This window comes from Ovis aries, chromosome 1, assembly GCF_016772045.2.
Source record: "Ovis aries strain OAR_USU_Benz2616 breed Rambouillet chromosome 1, ARS-UI_Ramb_v3.0, whole genome shotgun sequence".
NCBI lineage: Eukaryota > Metazoa > Chordata > Mammalia > Artiodactyla > Bovidae > Ovis > Ovis aries.
Genome location: NC_056054.1, coordinates 247,352,961 through 247,371,190, shown reverse-complemented (window position 1 = coordinate 247,371,190; position 18,230 = coordinate 247,352,961). Strand labels below are relative to the sequence as shown.

At 40.2% G+C, this 18,230-nt stretch overlaps 1 protein-coding gene and 1 long non-coding RNA gene across 4 annotated transcripts in view; one reads left to right on the top strand and one right to left on the bottom strand.

The window, feature by feature from the left end:
* GK5 (glycerol kinase 5) overlaps positions 1-18,230 on the bottom strand; it is an 84,192-nt gene that overhangs the window by 40,186 nt on the left and 25,776 nt on the right. For all 3 annotated transcript variants that reach the window (XM_060394965.1, XM_012102136.5, XM_060394972.1), the window contains 2 exons: positions 7,510-7,603; positions 2,332-2,463 (listed from right to left, as the gene is read on the bottom strand). In XM_060394965.1, coding sequence (XP_060250948.1) covers positions 2,332-2,463; positions 7,510-7,603 — 226 coding nt within the window. The remainder of the gene's footprint in view (positions 1-2,331; positions 2,464-7,509; positions 7,604-18,230) is intronic.
* The window catches only part of LOC132657359 (uncharacterized), a 43,688-nt gene that overhangs the window by 19,154 nt on the left and 6,304 nt on the right, over positions 1-18,230 (top strand). The window lies entirely within an intron of this gene.

Here is an 18,230-nt window from a genome sequence, read left to right as displayed (position 1 = left end):
TTCCAATGAGTCAACTCTTCACATGAGGTGGCCAAAGTACTGGAGTTTCAGCTTTAGCATCAGTCCTTCCAAAGAAATCCCAGGGTTGATCTCCTTCAGAATGGACTGCTTGGATCTCCTTGCAGTCCAAGGGACTCTCAAGAGTCTTCTCCAACACCACAGTTCAAACGTATCATTCTTCGGCGCTCAGCTTTCTTCACGGTCCAACTCTCACATCCATACATGACCATTGGAAAAACCATAGCCTTGACTAGACGGACCTTAGTCGGCAAAGTAATGTCTCTGCTTTTGAATATAGTATCTAGGTTGGTCATAACTTTTCTTCCAAGGAGTAAGCATCTTTTAATTTCATGGCTGCAATCACCATCTGTAGTGATTTTGGAGCCCCCCAAAATAAAGTCTGACACTGTTTCCACTGTTTCCCATCTATTTCCTATGAAGTGATGGGACCGGATGCCATGATCTTCGTTTTATTGTTATTAGTTTTCTATAAAAGTCTATTAGGTCTAAATAGTTTATGCTATTGTTCAAGTTTTCTGTTTCCTTATCGATCTTCTCTCCAGCTGTTCTACCAATTATTGAAGTGGGATACTGACATCTCCGACTACCACTGATTAATTTTTTATTTTCACTTTTGGTTCTGCCAATTTTTATTTCCCGTATTTTAGAACACTGTTATTAGGTGTATACCAGTTTGTAATTGTTGTGATGGATTGACTTATTATTTTAAAATGCTCTTCTTAATCTTTAGTAAAACTTTTGTTTGTTTTTAAAGTCTGTTTTATCTAATATTAGCATAGTCACTTAGCTTATGGTTGCTGTTTGCATGGACATCTTTTCTATCCGTTGACTTTTTTTTTAATTTAAATTTATTAATTTTAATTGGAAGCTAATTACTTTACAATATTGTATTGGTTTTGCCATACATCAACATGAACTGATCCACTGACTTTTTAAAAAAATATTTCACTGAGGTATAGCTGATTCACATTGTTGTATAAATTTCTGCAATATAGCAGAATGATTCAATTATATATATATGCATATATATTCTTTTTCATATTTTTTCCATTATAGTTTATTACAGAATATTGATTGTAGCTCTGTGCTACCGAGTAAGTCCCTGTCATCCTATACATTCTACTTTGCACCAGCTCATCTCAGACTCTCAATCAACAACTCAACAACTCCCCCTCCCCCTTGGCAATCACAAGACCGTCTTCTGTATGTCTGTGCGTCTGTTCTGTATAGATTCCATCCATTTACTCTTTTATTTAAGTGTCATTTTGACTCATTCACTAGCCTTTTGCATTTTCTTTTTTGGGGAGGGGCATGCTGATCAGGGACTGAACCTGGGCCCCAGAAGTGAAAGCCCAGAACTCACCCTCTAGATTCCAAGGGAACCCCCCATTTAATCTTAACTGATCTGTTTTTTTGATCTAAAGTATGTCTCCTGTAAGATAGCACACACCTTGATTTCATTTTTTTAATCTAGTCTAAAATCACAATGACATATCACCACCTATCCATCAAAATGGCTAAAATTAAAGACTGATAATATCAATTATGATGGTAAATGAAATTATAAGCTCTCTCATTCACTGCTGAGGGGTGTGTAAATTGACAAAAACTGTAAAAGCGTTTGATATTATCCACTAAAGGTGAAAATATATATATACACCTTTATGCCCTAAAAAATTCCATTCCCATGTATAGATACAATAGAAATACATTTACAGCAATAGAAATACACAGCATTATCCATAACGGACCCAGACTGGAAATAAAGCAAATGTACACGAACAGAATGGATACACACACCATGGTAAAATCATATGCTGAACACTAAGTAGCAATGAGAAGGTAAGAAAATTAATTTACACACAATGGTATATTTCACAAATATAACACTAAGCAAAAGGAGTCAGACACAAAAGAATAAACACTGTATGATTCCATTTACAAAGTTCAAAAATATTCCAGCAAAGAAACCTAACTGTAGTGCCAAGGAATAAACATGTAAATTACAAACACGGAAAGAAAATGTAACACACAGTGCCACCGTGTTCTACTTCTTGATTCATGTACTGTTAAACAGATGTTTACTCTACAAAGTATCACTGAGTGGTAGGTGCATTTTGGTGCGTTTACTTTTCTATATGTGACATGATTCACCATAAAAATGGTTTAAAGAAATATTGAGTAAAGATTCCTTGTCTTCCATCCCAATGTGGTAGACACAATTTTCCCTCAAATAATCAAATTAATATCCTTATGCCTTCCATTTTTTTTTTCATCCTTCAAATACACACACATATAATCTTTTCTTACCTCAGTCAGGTTCTGCAAAATCCAGGCCAGTCTCAAAGAAACATGCTGAGTTGTGAAAGTGAACAAACTGGCCGCTAGAAACTGTTTACTTCTGGTGAAAAAGTGCAGTACTCGGCAGGAACTATGTATGAGCTATTTGTTTAAAAAAAAAAAAGATATTTTAGGAAAATGTGTTTAATGGCCTTTGATGTTTCTATATCAATTCTATACACATGCAAACAAACTCAACAGCAAACAACTTCTTTAATTCCTTATATAGTGTCCTCAGCACATAAGGAAATCAAGCAAAGCACCCTAAGAGGACAATTTGCAGTCTAAAATATGAAATGTGACACGCCTACTATGAATTTCTTTAGAACACTAGAGGCTCAAGCACTTACAAAAACCTTTTAAAAATAACTATTTTCTACCTCTTTACCTATTTTTAACTAGGGAAGTAAAGCAAGAGAGTCAAGGGAGAAGGCTATTTTTCTATTAGAAATATATTTTTAATCAACTTAGTATTAACACAGAAGGGAAGTTTCCCTACAGATTAAGTGTTTAGAATTTGGGATGAATTATTTTATTTAATACTATTTATATTTATCTAATGATTGAAGATTAAATATACAGGCTTTTTTTTTAATATACAGTTTTAAGTTTACTTCTTAGTATGCAAAATCTTTAATTGGAAAAAAAAAAAAGCCTTATACAAAAAACTAGCATTGAGCTTTAAGGTTTGTAAAACATACTAAAAAAAAAACCCCAAAACAACAAAATAAACACGTATCCTGCTACCTAATGACAAGGATGCAGATGGATGATTCAACTTCTGAAACTGATGTTTTACAAAAAATTCAATTATAGAGAATCTATTTATCAACTAAACTGAAAGGTTTTGGTTTATTTAAAATAGAAATACAAATTTATTTTTCGTCCATTTTTGGCATAAGGCATCAATCAATGAATGTGTAGACTCAGTTCTGTCATTCCAGTTTTGTTCCTCATTTTTTTTTTTTGAACAACAGTCTTCAGCTTTTTTCATCTTTTCTTTCTTTTTGGTGAGAGCATTTAAGTTCTACTCTTAGCAAATTTCAGTTATACAATATAGAATTATTAATATAGTCATCACATTACACGTTAGATTCCCAGACCTTATTCATCTCATAACCAGAAGTTGTACCCTCATTTTCATCCTGTTCAGGACTCCGACCTTCCGCACTCCAACCTTCTGCACTTTACATTACTTATTAAATATAAGACTTTTTAAAAAGTATTTAATTATCCTCTTTCTGATATGTTATATGTTAAGAAATGCTTCAAACTGAAGTTCTTCCTCCACAAGCAACTAGATTTTTCTCTATAAAAACTTAGATTTGGGATCCTTCAGGGATCTTCTGTTAAAATGTAGATACTTTGGTGGCACACAAAAAATATTAAGACTTCTAACACCTGCACTTTTAATCAACATACAAACAATGAACATTTTTGTTCATATACTTAACAACTATTTATTGAGTGCCTTCCAAGTCCCAAGAACAGTGCTAAGGCCCTGAGAAAATAGAGCAAACAGGCAGAATCCCCATCTCCTCGAAATTTACATTCTAGCAGGAAGAGACAGGTAAATAAGTAATCCAATCAATAAATGAGATCATCCAAGAATACAACGGTTCTAAAATGAACCCCTATTTAATATACTACTAAAAAAGAAAAAATGCTATAAGTTACATAATCTAAGATATAATTCATGGTTAAAATGACAAAAAAAAAATCCCTAATGATTAAAAACGCATCCTATTTAAAAATCATCAGGCTTCCCTGATAGCTCAGTTGGTAAAGAATCTGCCTGCAATACGGGAGACCCCAGTTCAATTCCTGGGTTGGGAAGATCCCCTGGAGAAGGGATAGGCTACTCACTCCAGTATTCCTGGGCTTCCCTTGGGGCTCAGCTAGTAAAGAATCCACCCGCAATGCGGGAGACCTGGGTTCAGTCTGGGTTGGGAAGATCCCCTGGAGAAGGGAAAAGCTACCCACTCTAGTATTCTGGTCTGGAGAATCCCATGGACTGTATAGTCTGTGAGGTAGCAAAGAGTCAGACACTACTGAGTGACTTTCACTTTAAAAATCATTCTTTTCAAAATTAGAAAAAATACACATCTTATAACTCATACACTGTTGGTGGAAATGTAAATGGTACAACCACTCTGAAAAAAAAGTACAGCATTTATTTTCTTATAAACAAAACACACAATTACCCTATATTCTAGCAGTCATCCTCTTGGGGTACTTACCTCAGAGAAATGAAAACTTACTCTCCCATAAAACCCCGTAAACAAATGTTCATAACAGCTTTATCGGTAACAGCTCCAAACTCACTCTAGCACAGGTGTCCCTCAACAGGTGGCACATGAATAAAACTCGGCAATAAAGCAGAAAGGAGCACTGATACATGTAACAACCTGAGTTCTCCAGGGAATTATACTAAGCGAAAAACGACCCAGATTAAAAAAGGTTATGCTGCATGATGCCACGTCTCACATTTTTGAAATGAGAAAAATTTGTAATGAAGGACAGATTAGTGGTTGCAACGAGCTAAGGACGGGAGAGAGTGGGGAGGAACGCAGGAGAGGGGCAGATGTGGTTATAAAAAAGCAGCATGAGGGATCCTTGTAGTGATGAAAGTATTCAGTGCCTTGACTGTGGTGCCAGGTAAATGAACATACAGAAAAAACTATAGAAACTAAAACACATACACCTATAAACAGAGATGAGCAAGAGTAAAGCTGGGAAAATCTGAATAAGATCTATGGAATATATTAATGTTGATATTCTGGTTTAACACTATGCTATAGTTTTGTGAACTGTTACCACTTCAGAGAAACTGTAAAACATATAAGGGATCTCTGTATTATTTCTTACAACTGCATGTGAGTCTACAATTGTCTCAACTAAAACTTCAATTAAGAAATGTGTGTTAGATCTTTGAAGTTTGATGACTATTGTGAAAGAAAGGACAGTAATAAAGACTGGATTGGAGGCGGAGATGCTGCTATAAATAAGATGGCAGAGAAGGGCTCCCACAGAGGAGGGGATGGTGAGCCGGGCCCTGAAGGATGAGAAGAGTCCAGCCATGATGCTGGAGGGGTCCCTTGCAGGTATGAGGGCTTTAGGGTGAGAAAGGGCTTGAGGGCTGGCAAAGCTAGAGCCTAACTCTTACTTAGCAGCTTCAGGGAGAGCGGGGTCTGGAAAGAGGTCAGGGTCAAACTATGATAAGAAGTTAGGCTAAAAGCAAAGAAGAACCTTAGCAGCCATTAGGCACGAATCAGAACAACAGTGAGAAGAAGCGTGGGTGCCTGGAGGAGACATGGTGCCAGGAGATGGCCACCGTGCCTCAATTTCTCCATCACTCTGCCTGGGGGCAGTGGTGGCTAAACTCACGACCTCGGTGCCAACTCTGGCGCATCCTTCCTAAACATTTCCAAGAAGCTCCATCACTGCTGTCACCACAAGCATCTGGAAAAGGACAGTTACAGGGTAGGGTTCCTTCAGCAGGACTGGCTCTGCTATTTTGTGTGCTAAACTCTTAAGAATCTGTTTGTATGCATTTCTCTGCTAGGAGAGGCCCAAAGGTACATCATAGACATGTTCAGTATCAAGTAGCCAAAGTCCTTTAAATGTTCAGTTTCGTGCCTGATGCCAATTTTATGTCACAACTTGAGATTTGGGGCTTATTCTACAGAAATAAATGTTTTCACAATTTATTTTCAAAGGCACAAACATTTTAAACACTTTAGTGACCAACTTAAGTAAAGTGAAGAAGTGAAGTCAAGTTGCTTAGTCGTGTCTGACTCTTTGTGACTCCATGGACTTGTAGCCTACCAGGCTCCTCCGTCCATGGGATTTTTCAGGCAAGAATACTGGAGTGGGTTGCCATTTCCTTCTCCAGGGGAACTTCCCGACCCAGGGATCGAACTCCGGTCTCCTGCATTGTAGGCAGACACTTTACCGTCTGAGCCACAAGGGAAGCCACCTTAAGGAATGAAATGTCTAATGAATTGACTCACTAAAAACTAAAATTATATGTTAAACTATAACACTGCACATTATAAACAGTACAATTTTAAAGTATACCAAAGTTCACAACATTTCCTTATAACCCCTTTCAACACCCTTGCTCTGTCTTTCTGTAAACAGCATCTCTGATATTCAGCTTCACAAGCTATTAAGGGAAAATATATTTTTATATATTAAGCTAACCAAAAAAATCAGTGTGGGTGAGATTATGGCAGACATGCTTCATTCATGTATTACTGTCATATTTATAATATGTTGGGTTGGCCAAAAAGTTGGTTTGGTTTTCCCACATGATGTTATGAAAAAGCCAAACAAACTTTTTGGCCGACCCAATATCTGGACTTGCTTTTCATATAAAATTAATGTCTTCAAACACTTATCAAGGAAACCTGATGTTCCAGACACTCCCCTATCCGTTACCTAGGAGGGGCAACCTAGCTGAGAAAGCATTTAACTGTGTGGTATTAGAAGCATTAAAATGATCAGTATTGCATAGCTAGTCTTATAATTAATATTTAGTATAATATAATGTAATAATATTTGGTCTTGATTATAAGACCAAATATTGCAGGTATCACCACATTTGAGGAGCTGGAAAACTGCCTTCCTCTTTGACTCAGTAATCTCACACTTCTGAGTGATATATCGCAACTGCTGCCCCTGTCGTCACCAGCCCTGTCACTGCCTTCCACGTGCCAGGCATCATGCTGAAAGATTGCGGCAGTCGGGCAGTCAGCTAGTTATCTACCTCAATATCCATTCTCCACTTTTATAACTATGTCCAGATGATAAAATCTGGACATGGTCTGTACCTATTCTGGACATAGTCGGTATTTTTTCTATTTCTCCAGGAATCAAGATGAATTCTCAGTAACTTATGAACCTCTGGCCCACCCCAAACCTCCTCAGGACTTCAGGAAGAGTAGCTGTTAAGCACTTCAACCCACCACACATACTTCAGGGTGACTCCTATTAAATTTCACTAGTATGGGGAGTATGCAGTGTGTATTCTCTTCTTAATGTCCTAAAACATCATCAGTAGATTATATAACTCAGCATACAGCTAAAGAATATATACAGGAAAAACAGTAACATCCAAATCACAGAACATAAGAAAAAGATTACCTTCATTAAAAGAGAACTATTCCAAGATTTTACAAGTTCAGCAGCTCTTAGGTCTTGCCAACTAATGAAGTTGTGGAAATGCTTTCCCGTTTTCCTAAGAAAGATGGAAACAGTATTTTGAGACTCATTATAAATCAGTGACTACACTATATAAAAGATCTGCCGCCACAAGAGAAAACAAATTTAGAGGCCAAACTGTAGTTTCAACATATGATTTAATTAGGTGGGGCTCTGTAAATGTCTCTTCGTTTTGATTTGACAAATTGAGCACACTCTGTAACAATTATGTGATACATAGCATAAAATGTTCAATCAGATTCTACCCAAAAAGCTATCCTTTTTGAAGCATGACAACGCGGGCACTTCCAAAAACAAAGCAAAACTGATGAAACATCTTTAAAGACGCTGATACAACTTTAAAAGCAAGATAAAGAAGCCAATGCTTTTTCCTTTCACTGTACTTATCCTGATAATACACAATCAGATAAAAACTGTACCTACAGGAGTGCTGAAATGTAGCCTTATCCTATTTTACGCTTCTCAACTTTAGGACTGGTTAGCCACTGGCAACCTACTCGGTTTCCCAAAATTTGTCCAAAGAAATAAATAAATAAATTCAACAAACTGGGTCAACACTACAATGAAAGTATAACCCTAAGAAATATAGTAGAAATAAATACTTTTTCCTTTGAGGTTCCTGCAAATCAATCACTGTCATCCACTCAGGTCCAGCATCCAGCCCTGGCTGGCCTGCTGTCTTTCCTCCAGGAGGAAACATTACCCCTGTGTGACTGTGAAAGTGAAAAGTGAAAATGTTAGTCCCTCAGTCGTGTCCAACTCTTTGCAACCACATGGACTGTAGCCCACCAGGCTCCTCTGTCCATGGAATTCTCCAGGCAAGAACACTGGAGTGGGTTGCAATTTGCTTCTCCAAGGGATCTTCCCGCCCCAGGGATTGAACCCAGGTCTCCCGCACTGCAGGCAAACTCTTTACCATCTGGGCCACCAGACCATGGTCAATTCCCAAGACTGTCATTTCCAATGCTTCTTTAGCAGTCCTCACCCAGGGTCACATCCTCAACTTTACCACCTGGAAACATTCTACCACTGGTATTCTATCACTTTGTTATAAACCTGAAACATTGTAAATCAAGTATACTTGAACTGAAAATACAAAATTGCTTAATGAGAGGAAAATTCTCACAGTATAATATTAAAGGAAAAAAATCAGGATTAAAAACATTACATATATTCCAATTCCAACTTGTTAAAAAAATAAATAAATAAGGCAAATTAACTACCACCCCCCCAAAAATACTTAACTTTGTAATATATCAGTAGGCATGTCTTGCTACTGGATTGGCCAAAATGTTTGCTTGGGTTTTTCTGTACCATCTTATGGAAAAACCTGAATGAACTTTTTGGTCAACCCAATATTATTTCAGTTCTCTCAGTCTCCCTAAATACCTTCCCTTCCTTTAATCCCTCAAACATTCCCTTTTCTTCCTGAGAACCTCACCTAGGTTTACTTTACTACTGGGCTTATTTACATGTCCTTCCACTTTACTGGGGGCTTCCCACGTGGCTCAGGGGTAAAGAATCCACCTGCCAATGCAGGAGACACAGGAGATGCGGTTTGATCCCTGGGTCGGGAAGATCCCTAGAGGAGCAAACGGCAACCCACTCCAATATTCTCGCCTGGAAAATTCTATGGACAGAGGAGCCTGGTGGCTACAATCCATAGTGTCACAAAGAGTTGGACAGAAAAGAGTCAGACACAACTTAGCGGCTGAACAACAACAAATCAGTTCAACAACTTGCCTTCACGTGATCTCTATCAATTCTTTTTTAAATTGTGGTAAAATATACATAACATAAAGTTTACTATTTTAACCATTTTTAAGTGCACAATACAGTGTGGCATTAATGTTAACATAGCCACTACCTCCAAACACCTGGGCTGTTTCCACCTTCTTGCTACTGTGAATAATGCTGCTATAAACACTGCTGTAAGATATTTGTTTGAGTCCCTGCTTTCAATTCCTTGCGTACATATCGAGGATTAGAATTGCTGGGTCATATGGTAATTCTATGTTTAGTTTCTGAGGAACTGCCAGTTTTCCACAATGGCTGCACCATTTGACATTTCAACAACCACTATATAAGAGTTCCAATTCTTCCATATCCTTACCAACACTTGTTATTTTACATTTAAAAACTTATAGCCATCCTGCGGGGTGTGAAGTGGTACCTCATTGTGGTTTTGATTTGCATTTCCTCAACAAGAATTTTTCATGTTCTTATTGACCATTTGAATATTATTCAAATCTTTAACCATTTGTAAATTCATAACTGGATCTAGGTTTTGGTGGTATGGTTGAGCTATAGGAGTTATTTATATATTCTGGATATTAATCCTTTATCAAATATACAATTTGCAATATTTTGTGAGTTTTCACTCAAAGTGTCCTTTTTTCTTTTCTTTCTGGTTTTCATTTTTATTAATGGGATCACAGCATTCACCTACATCATGAACAGAGTACTTCTTTTTCCTTGAATGATCCAAATGGTCACCATTATTACTACTACCAGTCAGAAAAGCGATTCTCCGTTTGTTTTAGTCCTCAGTCTTAAATGAAATTAGAAGCCAAGCACAGCAAGACACACACCTTTCATATTACATGTTTCAGTCAGTTTTCAGAAATCAAATTTAAGATATCAATGGCTATAAACTTTTCAGACACATTTTAAAATTGTAAATTATACACTATGCCAAAATAATTTCAAGACAACTTTATTTCTTATTATTTTGGATTAAATTAAGGTAATTCTGTTTCTATTTTGGAGAATTCTAATAGTTAAGAAAAATTTTTTTTAATTACTCATCATAAACAGATAAAAACATTTTACCGGCATTCTTTGATTCATGAAAGTTTTTAATTTTCAACTTTAAAAAAGTTTTAAAAGTTCAACTTATCTATTTTTTTCATTTGTTAGCTGTGCTTTTGAAGTCATTTAAGAAATCATAATAAATCCTCAGTAATGAAGATTTCCTCTACATTTTCTTGTAAGAGTTTTATAGATTTGTATTTTAAATGTATTTATTGATCCATTTTTAGTTTCCTTTTCTTTACTGAATTTTTATTTTTTTAAATTTTTTGGCTGCATGGCATACGGGATTCTAGTTCCCAACCAGACACTGAATTTGTGCCCCCCAGAGTGGGAGTGCCAAGTCCCAACCAAAGGGCCACCAGGCAAGCCCCCTGACTTAATTTTTATATTTGGTATATGGTAAGGGTCTCACTTCATTCTTTCGCATGCAGATGTCCAGTTTTCTCAGTATCCTTTGTTGAAAAGACTCTTCTTTCCCCATTGCCTGGTCACGGCTCCCTAGTTTCTATGGATTGCCATAACAAAGTATCACAAACAGGGTGGCTAAAAGAATAGCAATTTATCGTCTCCCAGTTCTGGAGGCTAGAAGTCCAAAGTTATGCTGTCAGTAGGGCCATGCTCCCTCTGGAAGCCGTAAGAGAGTCTGCCCTCATCTACCCCGAGTTTCCGGTAGTGTGCAATAGTCACTCAATCACAGTCGACTCTTTCTGACCCCATGGACCGCAGCCCACCAGAATCCTCTGTCCATGGAATTTTCCAGGCCAGAATACTGGAGTGGGTTGCCACTCCCTTCTCCAGGGGACCTTCCCAACCCAGGGATCCGGGGATTTGCAGCAATCTCTGACATCCCCTGGCTCAAAGCCACATCACTCCTATCCTCCTCCTTCACATGGTGGTGTCCCTGTATCTGCATCTCATGAGGAAATTGGTCACATCTGATGAAGAGTTCACCCTACTGCATTATGACCTCATCCTAATTAAATAACTACATTTGCAATGACCCTGTTTCCAAAAGTGACTGCCAAGGCACTATTGTTGCTTTTATTGGGCTATTTCCCCCAAATCTCTCCCACTTTTATGTGTGAGATTACTGAATCAAAGAGTAAGACAATTTTCCAGCTCCTTAAATGTGGCAAAACTTGCTATATTTGATCTCGTAACCAGTACTGCATAGTGATTGTTCTAATAACTTTTGATGCCACACAGTCACATGCCTTCTCGGTTAGGGTGTCCCTACCAGGTGGTGCATGGAGGAGTGTTGAGCATCAGTTTTCCTTGATAAGTATCTGGACGTGTCAATTTGATACGAAGCAAGCATGAATATGCTTTATTGACTATGCCAAAGCCTTTGACTGTGTGGATCACAAAAAACTGTGGAAAATTCTGAAAGAGATGGGAATACCACACCACTTGACCTGCCTCTTGAGAAACCTATATGCAGGTCAGGAAGCAACAGTTAGAACTGGACATGGAACAACAGACTGGTTCCAAATAGGAAAAGGAGTACGTCAAGGCTGCATATTGTCACCCTGCAGAGTACATCATGAGAAACGCTGGGCTGGAAGCAGTACAGGCTGGAATCAAGATTGCCGGGAGAAATATCAATAACCTCAGATACGCAAATAACATCACCCTTATGGAAGAAAGTGAAGAGGAACTAAAAGCCTCTTGAGAAAAGTGAAAGAAGAGAGTGAAAAAGTTGGCTTAAAGCTCAACATTCAGAAAACGAAGATCATGGCATCTGGTCCCATCACTTCATGGCAAATAGATGGGGAAACAGTGGAAACAGTGTCAGACTTTACTTTCGGGGGTTCCAAAATCACTGCAGATGGTGATTGAAGCCATGAAATTAAAAGATGCTTACTCCTTGGAAGGAAAGTTATGGCACAGGGATGATCCAGAGAGATGATATGGGGTGGGAGGTGGGATGGGGGTTCAGGATTGGGAACTCATGTACACCCGTGGCAGATTCATGTCAATGTATGGCAAAACCAATACAGTACTGTAAAGTAAAATAAAGTAAAAATAAAAATTAAAAAAAAAAAAGGAAAGTTATGACCAACCTAGATGGCATATTCAAAAGCAGAGACATTACTCTGCCAACAAAGGTCCGTCTAGTCAAGGCTATGGTTTTTCCAGTGGTCATGTATGGATGTGAAAGTTGGACTGTGAAGAAGGCTGAGCACTGAAGAATTGATGGTTTTGAACTGTGGTGTTGGAGAAGACGCTTGAGAGTCCCTTGGACTGCAAGGAGATCCAACCAGTCCATTCTAAAGGAAATCAGTCCTGGATGTTCTTTGGAAGGACTGATGCTAAAGCTGAAACTCCAATACTTTGGCCACCTCATGCGAAGAGTTGACTCATTGGAAAAGACTCTGATGCTGGGAGGGATTGGGGGCAGGAGGAGAAGGGGATGACAGAGGATGAGATGGCTGGATGGCATCACTGACTCGATGGATATGAGTCTGGGTGAACTCCAGGAGTTGGTGATGGACAGGGAGGCCTGGCGTGCTGAGATTCATGGGGTTGCAAAGAGTTGGACACGACTGAGCGACTGAAGTGAACTGAACTGAAGTGAAGCATGAATATATTGTAGAATATGACAGCAATGCATGAGTGAAACAAGTTTGCCATAATCTCACCCACACTGATTTTTTTGTTAGTTTAATATATAAAAACACATCTTGCTTTAATAACTTGTGAGGCTGAATACAGAGGGGCTGTTTACAGGAAAGGCAGAGCAAGTAAGGGAGTTGAAAGTGGTTTTAAGAAAAGGCATGAATTCTGAACTGTATGGTTTTATACTGTTTGTAACGTAATTTTATACCTTCATATATAATTTCAATTTGTAAAAGATAAATCTATCCAACATTGCTTATATCAACTAGTTTTTAACTCAGGTGAGTGAGAGTCTTCTCTTTTATATTTTTTAAGTGTATTTAGTTATGTATGTGTTTATTTGGCTGTGTTGGTCTTAGTTGCAGCATGTGGGGTGTTCACCGCATCATACAGATCTTTCCTTGCCGCATGTTGGCCCAGTAGTTGTGGCACTCAGGCTTAGTTGCCCCGAGGCATGTGGGATCTTAATTCCCCAACCAGAGATAGAATCCACGTCCCCTGCTTTGGCAGGCAGATTCTTAACTACCGGACCACCAGGAAGGTCCCTCCGTGAGATACTTTAAATTTTCATTCTTTGGAAAATAAATGTGGTAGCTCTAGGAATCTGTTCTTGCCACTCCTCGGTTATTGCCAATTCTTTCTTAACCGAGAGCTGCAGCTATCAGTTTGTGACTTTTCCACACTGGTTTTGCACCCTGAGTATTCCTTGCTATGTGTGGTCACTGATGTTTCTGAAGCTTCTGTTATCTTTCCTGTGTGATCAGCTAGTGGTCTGACACACAGTTTCTAAAATGTGAGGCCCCCAAATCCCAAAAGAGGTACTGGCCCTTTAAAATCTTCCAAGAGATGTGCCCAAGGAAGCCACTGTAGCCGAGAGCGCCAGAGCCTAGGTAGGCACCTGTGCCAGTTCTGCAGGGCATTGCAAAATCCACCAGAGTATATAGGCCCGATCTTTTAAAGTTCAGTTTTAACTGGAGGATAATTGGTTTACAACATTGTGTTGGTTTCTGCTGTACAACAATGTGAACGAGCCGTAAGTATACACGTACCTCCTCTCTCTAGAGCCTCCCTCCCATCTAGCCCCCCATCCCACCCCTCTAGGCTGTCACAGAGCACTCATCTGAGCTCCCTGTGCTATCCAGCAGCTTCCCACTAGCTATTTCACACATGACAGTGTGCATATGCGCCAACGCTACGCTCAATTTGTCCCACCTTCTTCCCCCACTGTGTCCACACAGCTGTTCTCTACATCTGTGTCTCTATTCCTGCCCTGCAAGTAGGTTCATCAGTACCAGTTTTCTAGACTCCATGGGTAGGCATTAGTTTTTAATTAATTTAATTTTTAATCATAAAAATATATGATATTTGTTTTTCTCTTTTTGACTTACTTCACTCTATTCAGTAGGTTCTGCATGTGTGGCATGCTAAGTCTCTTCAGTCATGTCCGACTCTTTGTGACCCTATGGACTGTAGCCCACCAGGCTCCTCTGTCCATGGGATTTTTCCAGGCAAGAATACTGGAGAGGGTTGCCAAGCCCTCCTCCAGGGGATCTTCCTGACCCAGGGATCGAACCTGTGTCTCTTATGTCTCCTGCACTGGCAGGCAGGTTCTTTATCACTACAGCAACTAGGAGCCCCAAATCTTTGTGGGACAAGATTCCCATGACCTGCCCTGGCACCTGCCCTCAGTCCTGAAGGCAGCAGGGCTGAAGAATGGAGCTGGTGGCACATGCTGTCTCTTCCCCAAGGACAGGGGTCTCCACCTTCATCCCAGCAGTCTGCAAGTTAATATCAGGAAGAGTCAGGTTGCAGAGTTGTGAAAGAGCTTGTTCCAATCTTTCCCAATCAGCAGTTGCTGTGGTGGAGGGACCAATCTCTACAGCTTCCCACTCCACTATTGTGGTGATGTCACTCTCTACCCCTGGACTTTCAAGTTACCTACCTACCTTTTCAATACCTAACCTGAGATCACTCTTTCTTCTGGGTTCACTTTCAATGTCAGAACCGCTGAGAGAAGCTGGAAAAAAATCATATAGCCTTGTTAATTGGTACCAGCCCCTACTTATGAGATATAAACTCATCTCCTTCCTCAGAGTCACAAAAACTGATGAAAGTCTTTCTCGTATCGATAATCAGTCTCCTCTCATTCACCCTCAACTGCTAACTGCTACTGCTGCTAAGCCGCTTCAGTCGTGTCCGACTCTGTGCGACCCCAGAGATGGCAGCCCACTAGGCTCCTCCGTCCCTGGGATTCTCCAGGCAAGAACACTGGAGTGGGTTGCCATTTCCTTCTCCAATGCATGAAAGTGAAAAGCCAAAGTGAAGTCGCTCAGTCGTGTCCGACTACTAGCGACCTCATGGACTGCAGCCTACCAGGCTCCTCTTTCCATGGGATTTTCCAGGCAAGAGTACTGGAGTGGGGTGCCATTGCCTTCTCTGATTCACCCTCAAGGGCCCATCTAAATGTTCACCAGATTTCTCAAGCCCTAGGCCACCACTGGCTTCTTGTTTCTCAAAGGAAGTCAGGACACTGGGAAGGACCTTCCTCCACTCCCCACAGCTCCACCAGCTACACCATCAGCCATTCATGGATCTCTCTCTTGGTCCAGAGGAGAAGCTTTCTTTCTCCAGGTCTAAGCCTGGTACCTCCATTTGGACTCTCGGTATCCATGCTTTCCTTTTCTACTACTTCATTTCACAAACATTCCTCAGCTGTCTTCTCTAAATACGCTTCAATCTCCCCATTTTTGACCAAATCCAAAATTCCTGATGCAGGATGCCTCCCCAGCCAGCTAAGCCCTTGGTGTTTCCTCATCACCTCCCACTATCTCAACTACATACAATTCGAATGCAGTTTAGATTCCCAATCATTCATGAATATTATATTCACCATGGCCACTAATATATTCCTTTCTATTTTTTTGGCAGTGTGGCTTGTGAGATCTTAGTACCCCAGTTCAGTTCAGTCCCTCAGTCATGTCCGACTCTTTGCGACCCCATACACCACAGCAGGCCAGGCCTCCCTGTCCATAACCAACTCCTTGGAGGCCACTCAAACCCATATCCATTGAGTCGGTGATGCCATCCAACCATCTCATCCTCTGTCGTCCCCTTCTCCTCCCGCCCTCAATCTTTCCCAGCATCAGGGTCTTTTCAAATGAGTCAGCTCTTCGCATCAGGTGGCCAAAGTACTGGAGTTTCAGCTTCAACATCAGTCCTTCCAATGAACACTCAGGACTGATCTCCTTTAGGATGGACTGGTCAGATCTCTTTGCAGTCCAAGGGACTCTCAAGAGTCTTCTCCAATACCACAGTTCAAAAGCATCAATTCTTCAGAACTCAGCTTTCTTTATAGTCCAACTCTCATATCCATACATGACTACTGGAAAAACCATAGCCTTGACTAGACAGACCTTTGTTGGCAACGTAATGTCTCTGCTTTTTAATATGCTGTCTAGGTTGGTGAGCTCTGGGAGTTGGTGATGGACAGGGAGGCCTGGCGTGCTGTGATTCATGGGGTTGCAAAGACTCGGACACAACTGAGCTACTGAACTGAACTGAACTAGGTTGGTTGTAACTTTCCTTCCAAGGAGTAAGTGTCTTTTAATTTCATGGCTGCAGTCACCATCTGCAGTGATTTTGGAGCCCAAAAACATAAAGTCTGACACTGTTTCCACTGTTTCCCCATCTATTTCCCATGAAGTGATGGGACCAGATGCCATGATCTTTGTTTTCTGAATGTTGAGCTTTAAGCCAACTTTTTTTTTTTAATTTTTTTTAGTTTTTTATTTTTTTAAGCCAACTTTTTCACTCTCCTCTTTCACTTTCCTCAAGAGGCTTTTTAGTTCCTCTTCACTTTCTGCCATAAGGGTGGTGTCATCTGCATATCTGAGGTTATTGATATTTTTCCCAGCAATCTTGATTCTAGCCTATGCTTCTCCCAGCCCAGTGTTTCTCATGATGTACTCTGCATATAAGTTAAATAAGCAGGGTGACAATATACAGCCTTGACGTACTCCTTTTCCTATTTGGAACCAGTCTGTTGTTTCATGTCCAGTTCTAACTGTTGCTTCCTGACCTGCAACCAGGGATTAAACCCACACCCTTAGCAGTGAAAGTGCAGAGTCCTAATCACTGGACCTCCAGGAAATTCCGCCTAATGTATTCTAATTCCCAGATTTACAGGATCCTTTTTCGTCATCTGCCTTGACTTTTCTGCAACACTGGCTTCAGATGATCACTTCCTCCTTCCTGGAACAGTCCCTTTCCTAAGTTTCCATGGTGCCACTGCACTGTTTCTCCTCCTGCCTTTCTAAGCATGTCTCTTGAGTTTTCTCTGCAGATTTTTCTTCCATTGACTGCCAGGTACAAGCTGGTGTTTGCTGAGGGCTACATCTGGAGTCTCTTTCTCTCTCTAACTAGCTGCTCTCCCGGAAATCTGACCCACACTCATGGACTCTCCCAATTCTCATCTCTAGGGCCAGTCTCTCACTTAAGTTCTATCCCCTCACAAATAAATAACTGCCTTCCTCCTATCTCCCAAGACTGGACTTCCCTGGTGGTTCAGTGGTTAGGACTCCATGCTTCCGATGCAGGGGGCACAGGTTCAATCCCTGGTTGGGGAAGTTCTGCATGTCTTGCAGTGCAGCTAAAACAAAACACACATAGCTCACGCCGTCTCAAATGCAACACGTCTAACCAGACCTGCCACTCCTCTCCCTCCGGTATGTCACACCTGAGCTAACGGACTCTTTCTGCTGCTACTGCCAAAAACTTGGGCAGGGAAGGTTCATCCTAAGTCCTCAAAGAGATCCCTTAAATCCCGGGAGCTTACATTCTAGTGAGGGTTGAAAAATAAATGAGTTAATAAATAAAACACGTTATTTCATACAGTGAATATGCTTTGAAAACACTGGCATGGTAAAGGAACAGAGTAATTGGGGGTGAGGTGATTTTTTGATATGAGATCAAAGACCTGATAAGCAATATTCTTCAAAGAGACTTCTTATTCTCAGCCTTACTGACCTCGAATCCACTGTTCTTGCTACTTGAGAGAGTGGCACTGCAATATATACATTATCATGTTTAAAACAAATAGTTACTGGGAAGTTGCTATATAACACAAGGAGCTCAGCCTGGTGCTCTGTGACAACCAAGGGGGGGGGGGGACACTCAAGACACAGGGGATACACACACACACACACACACAC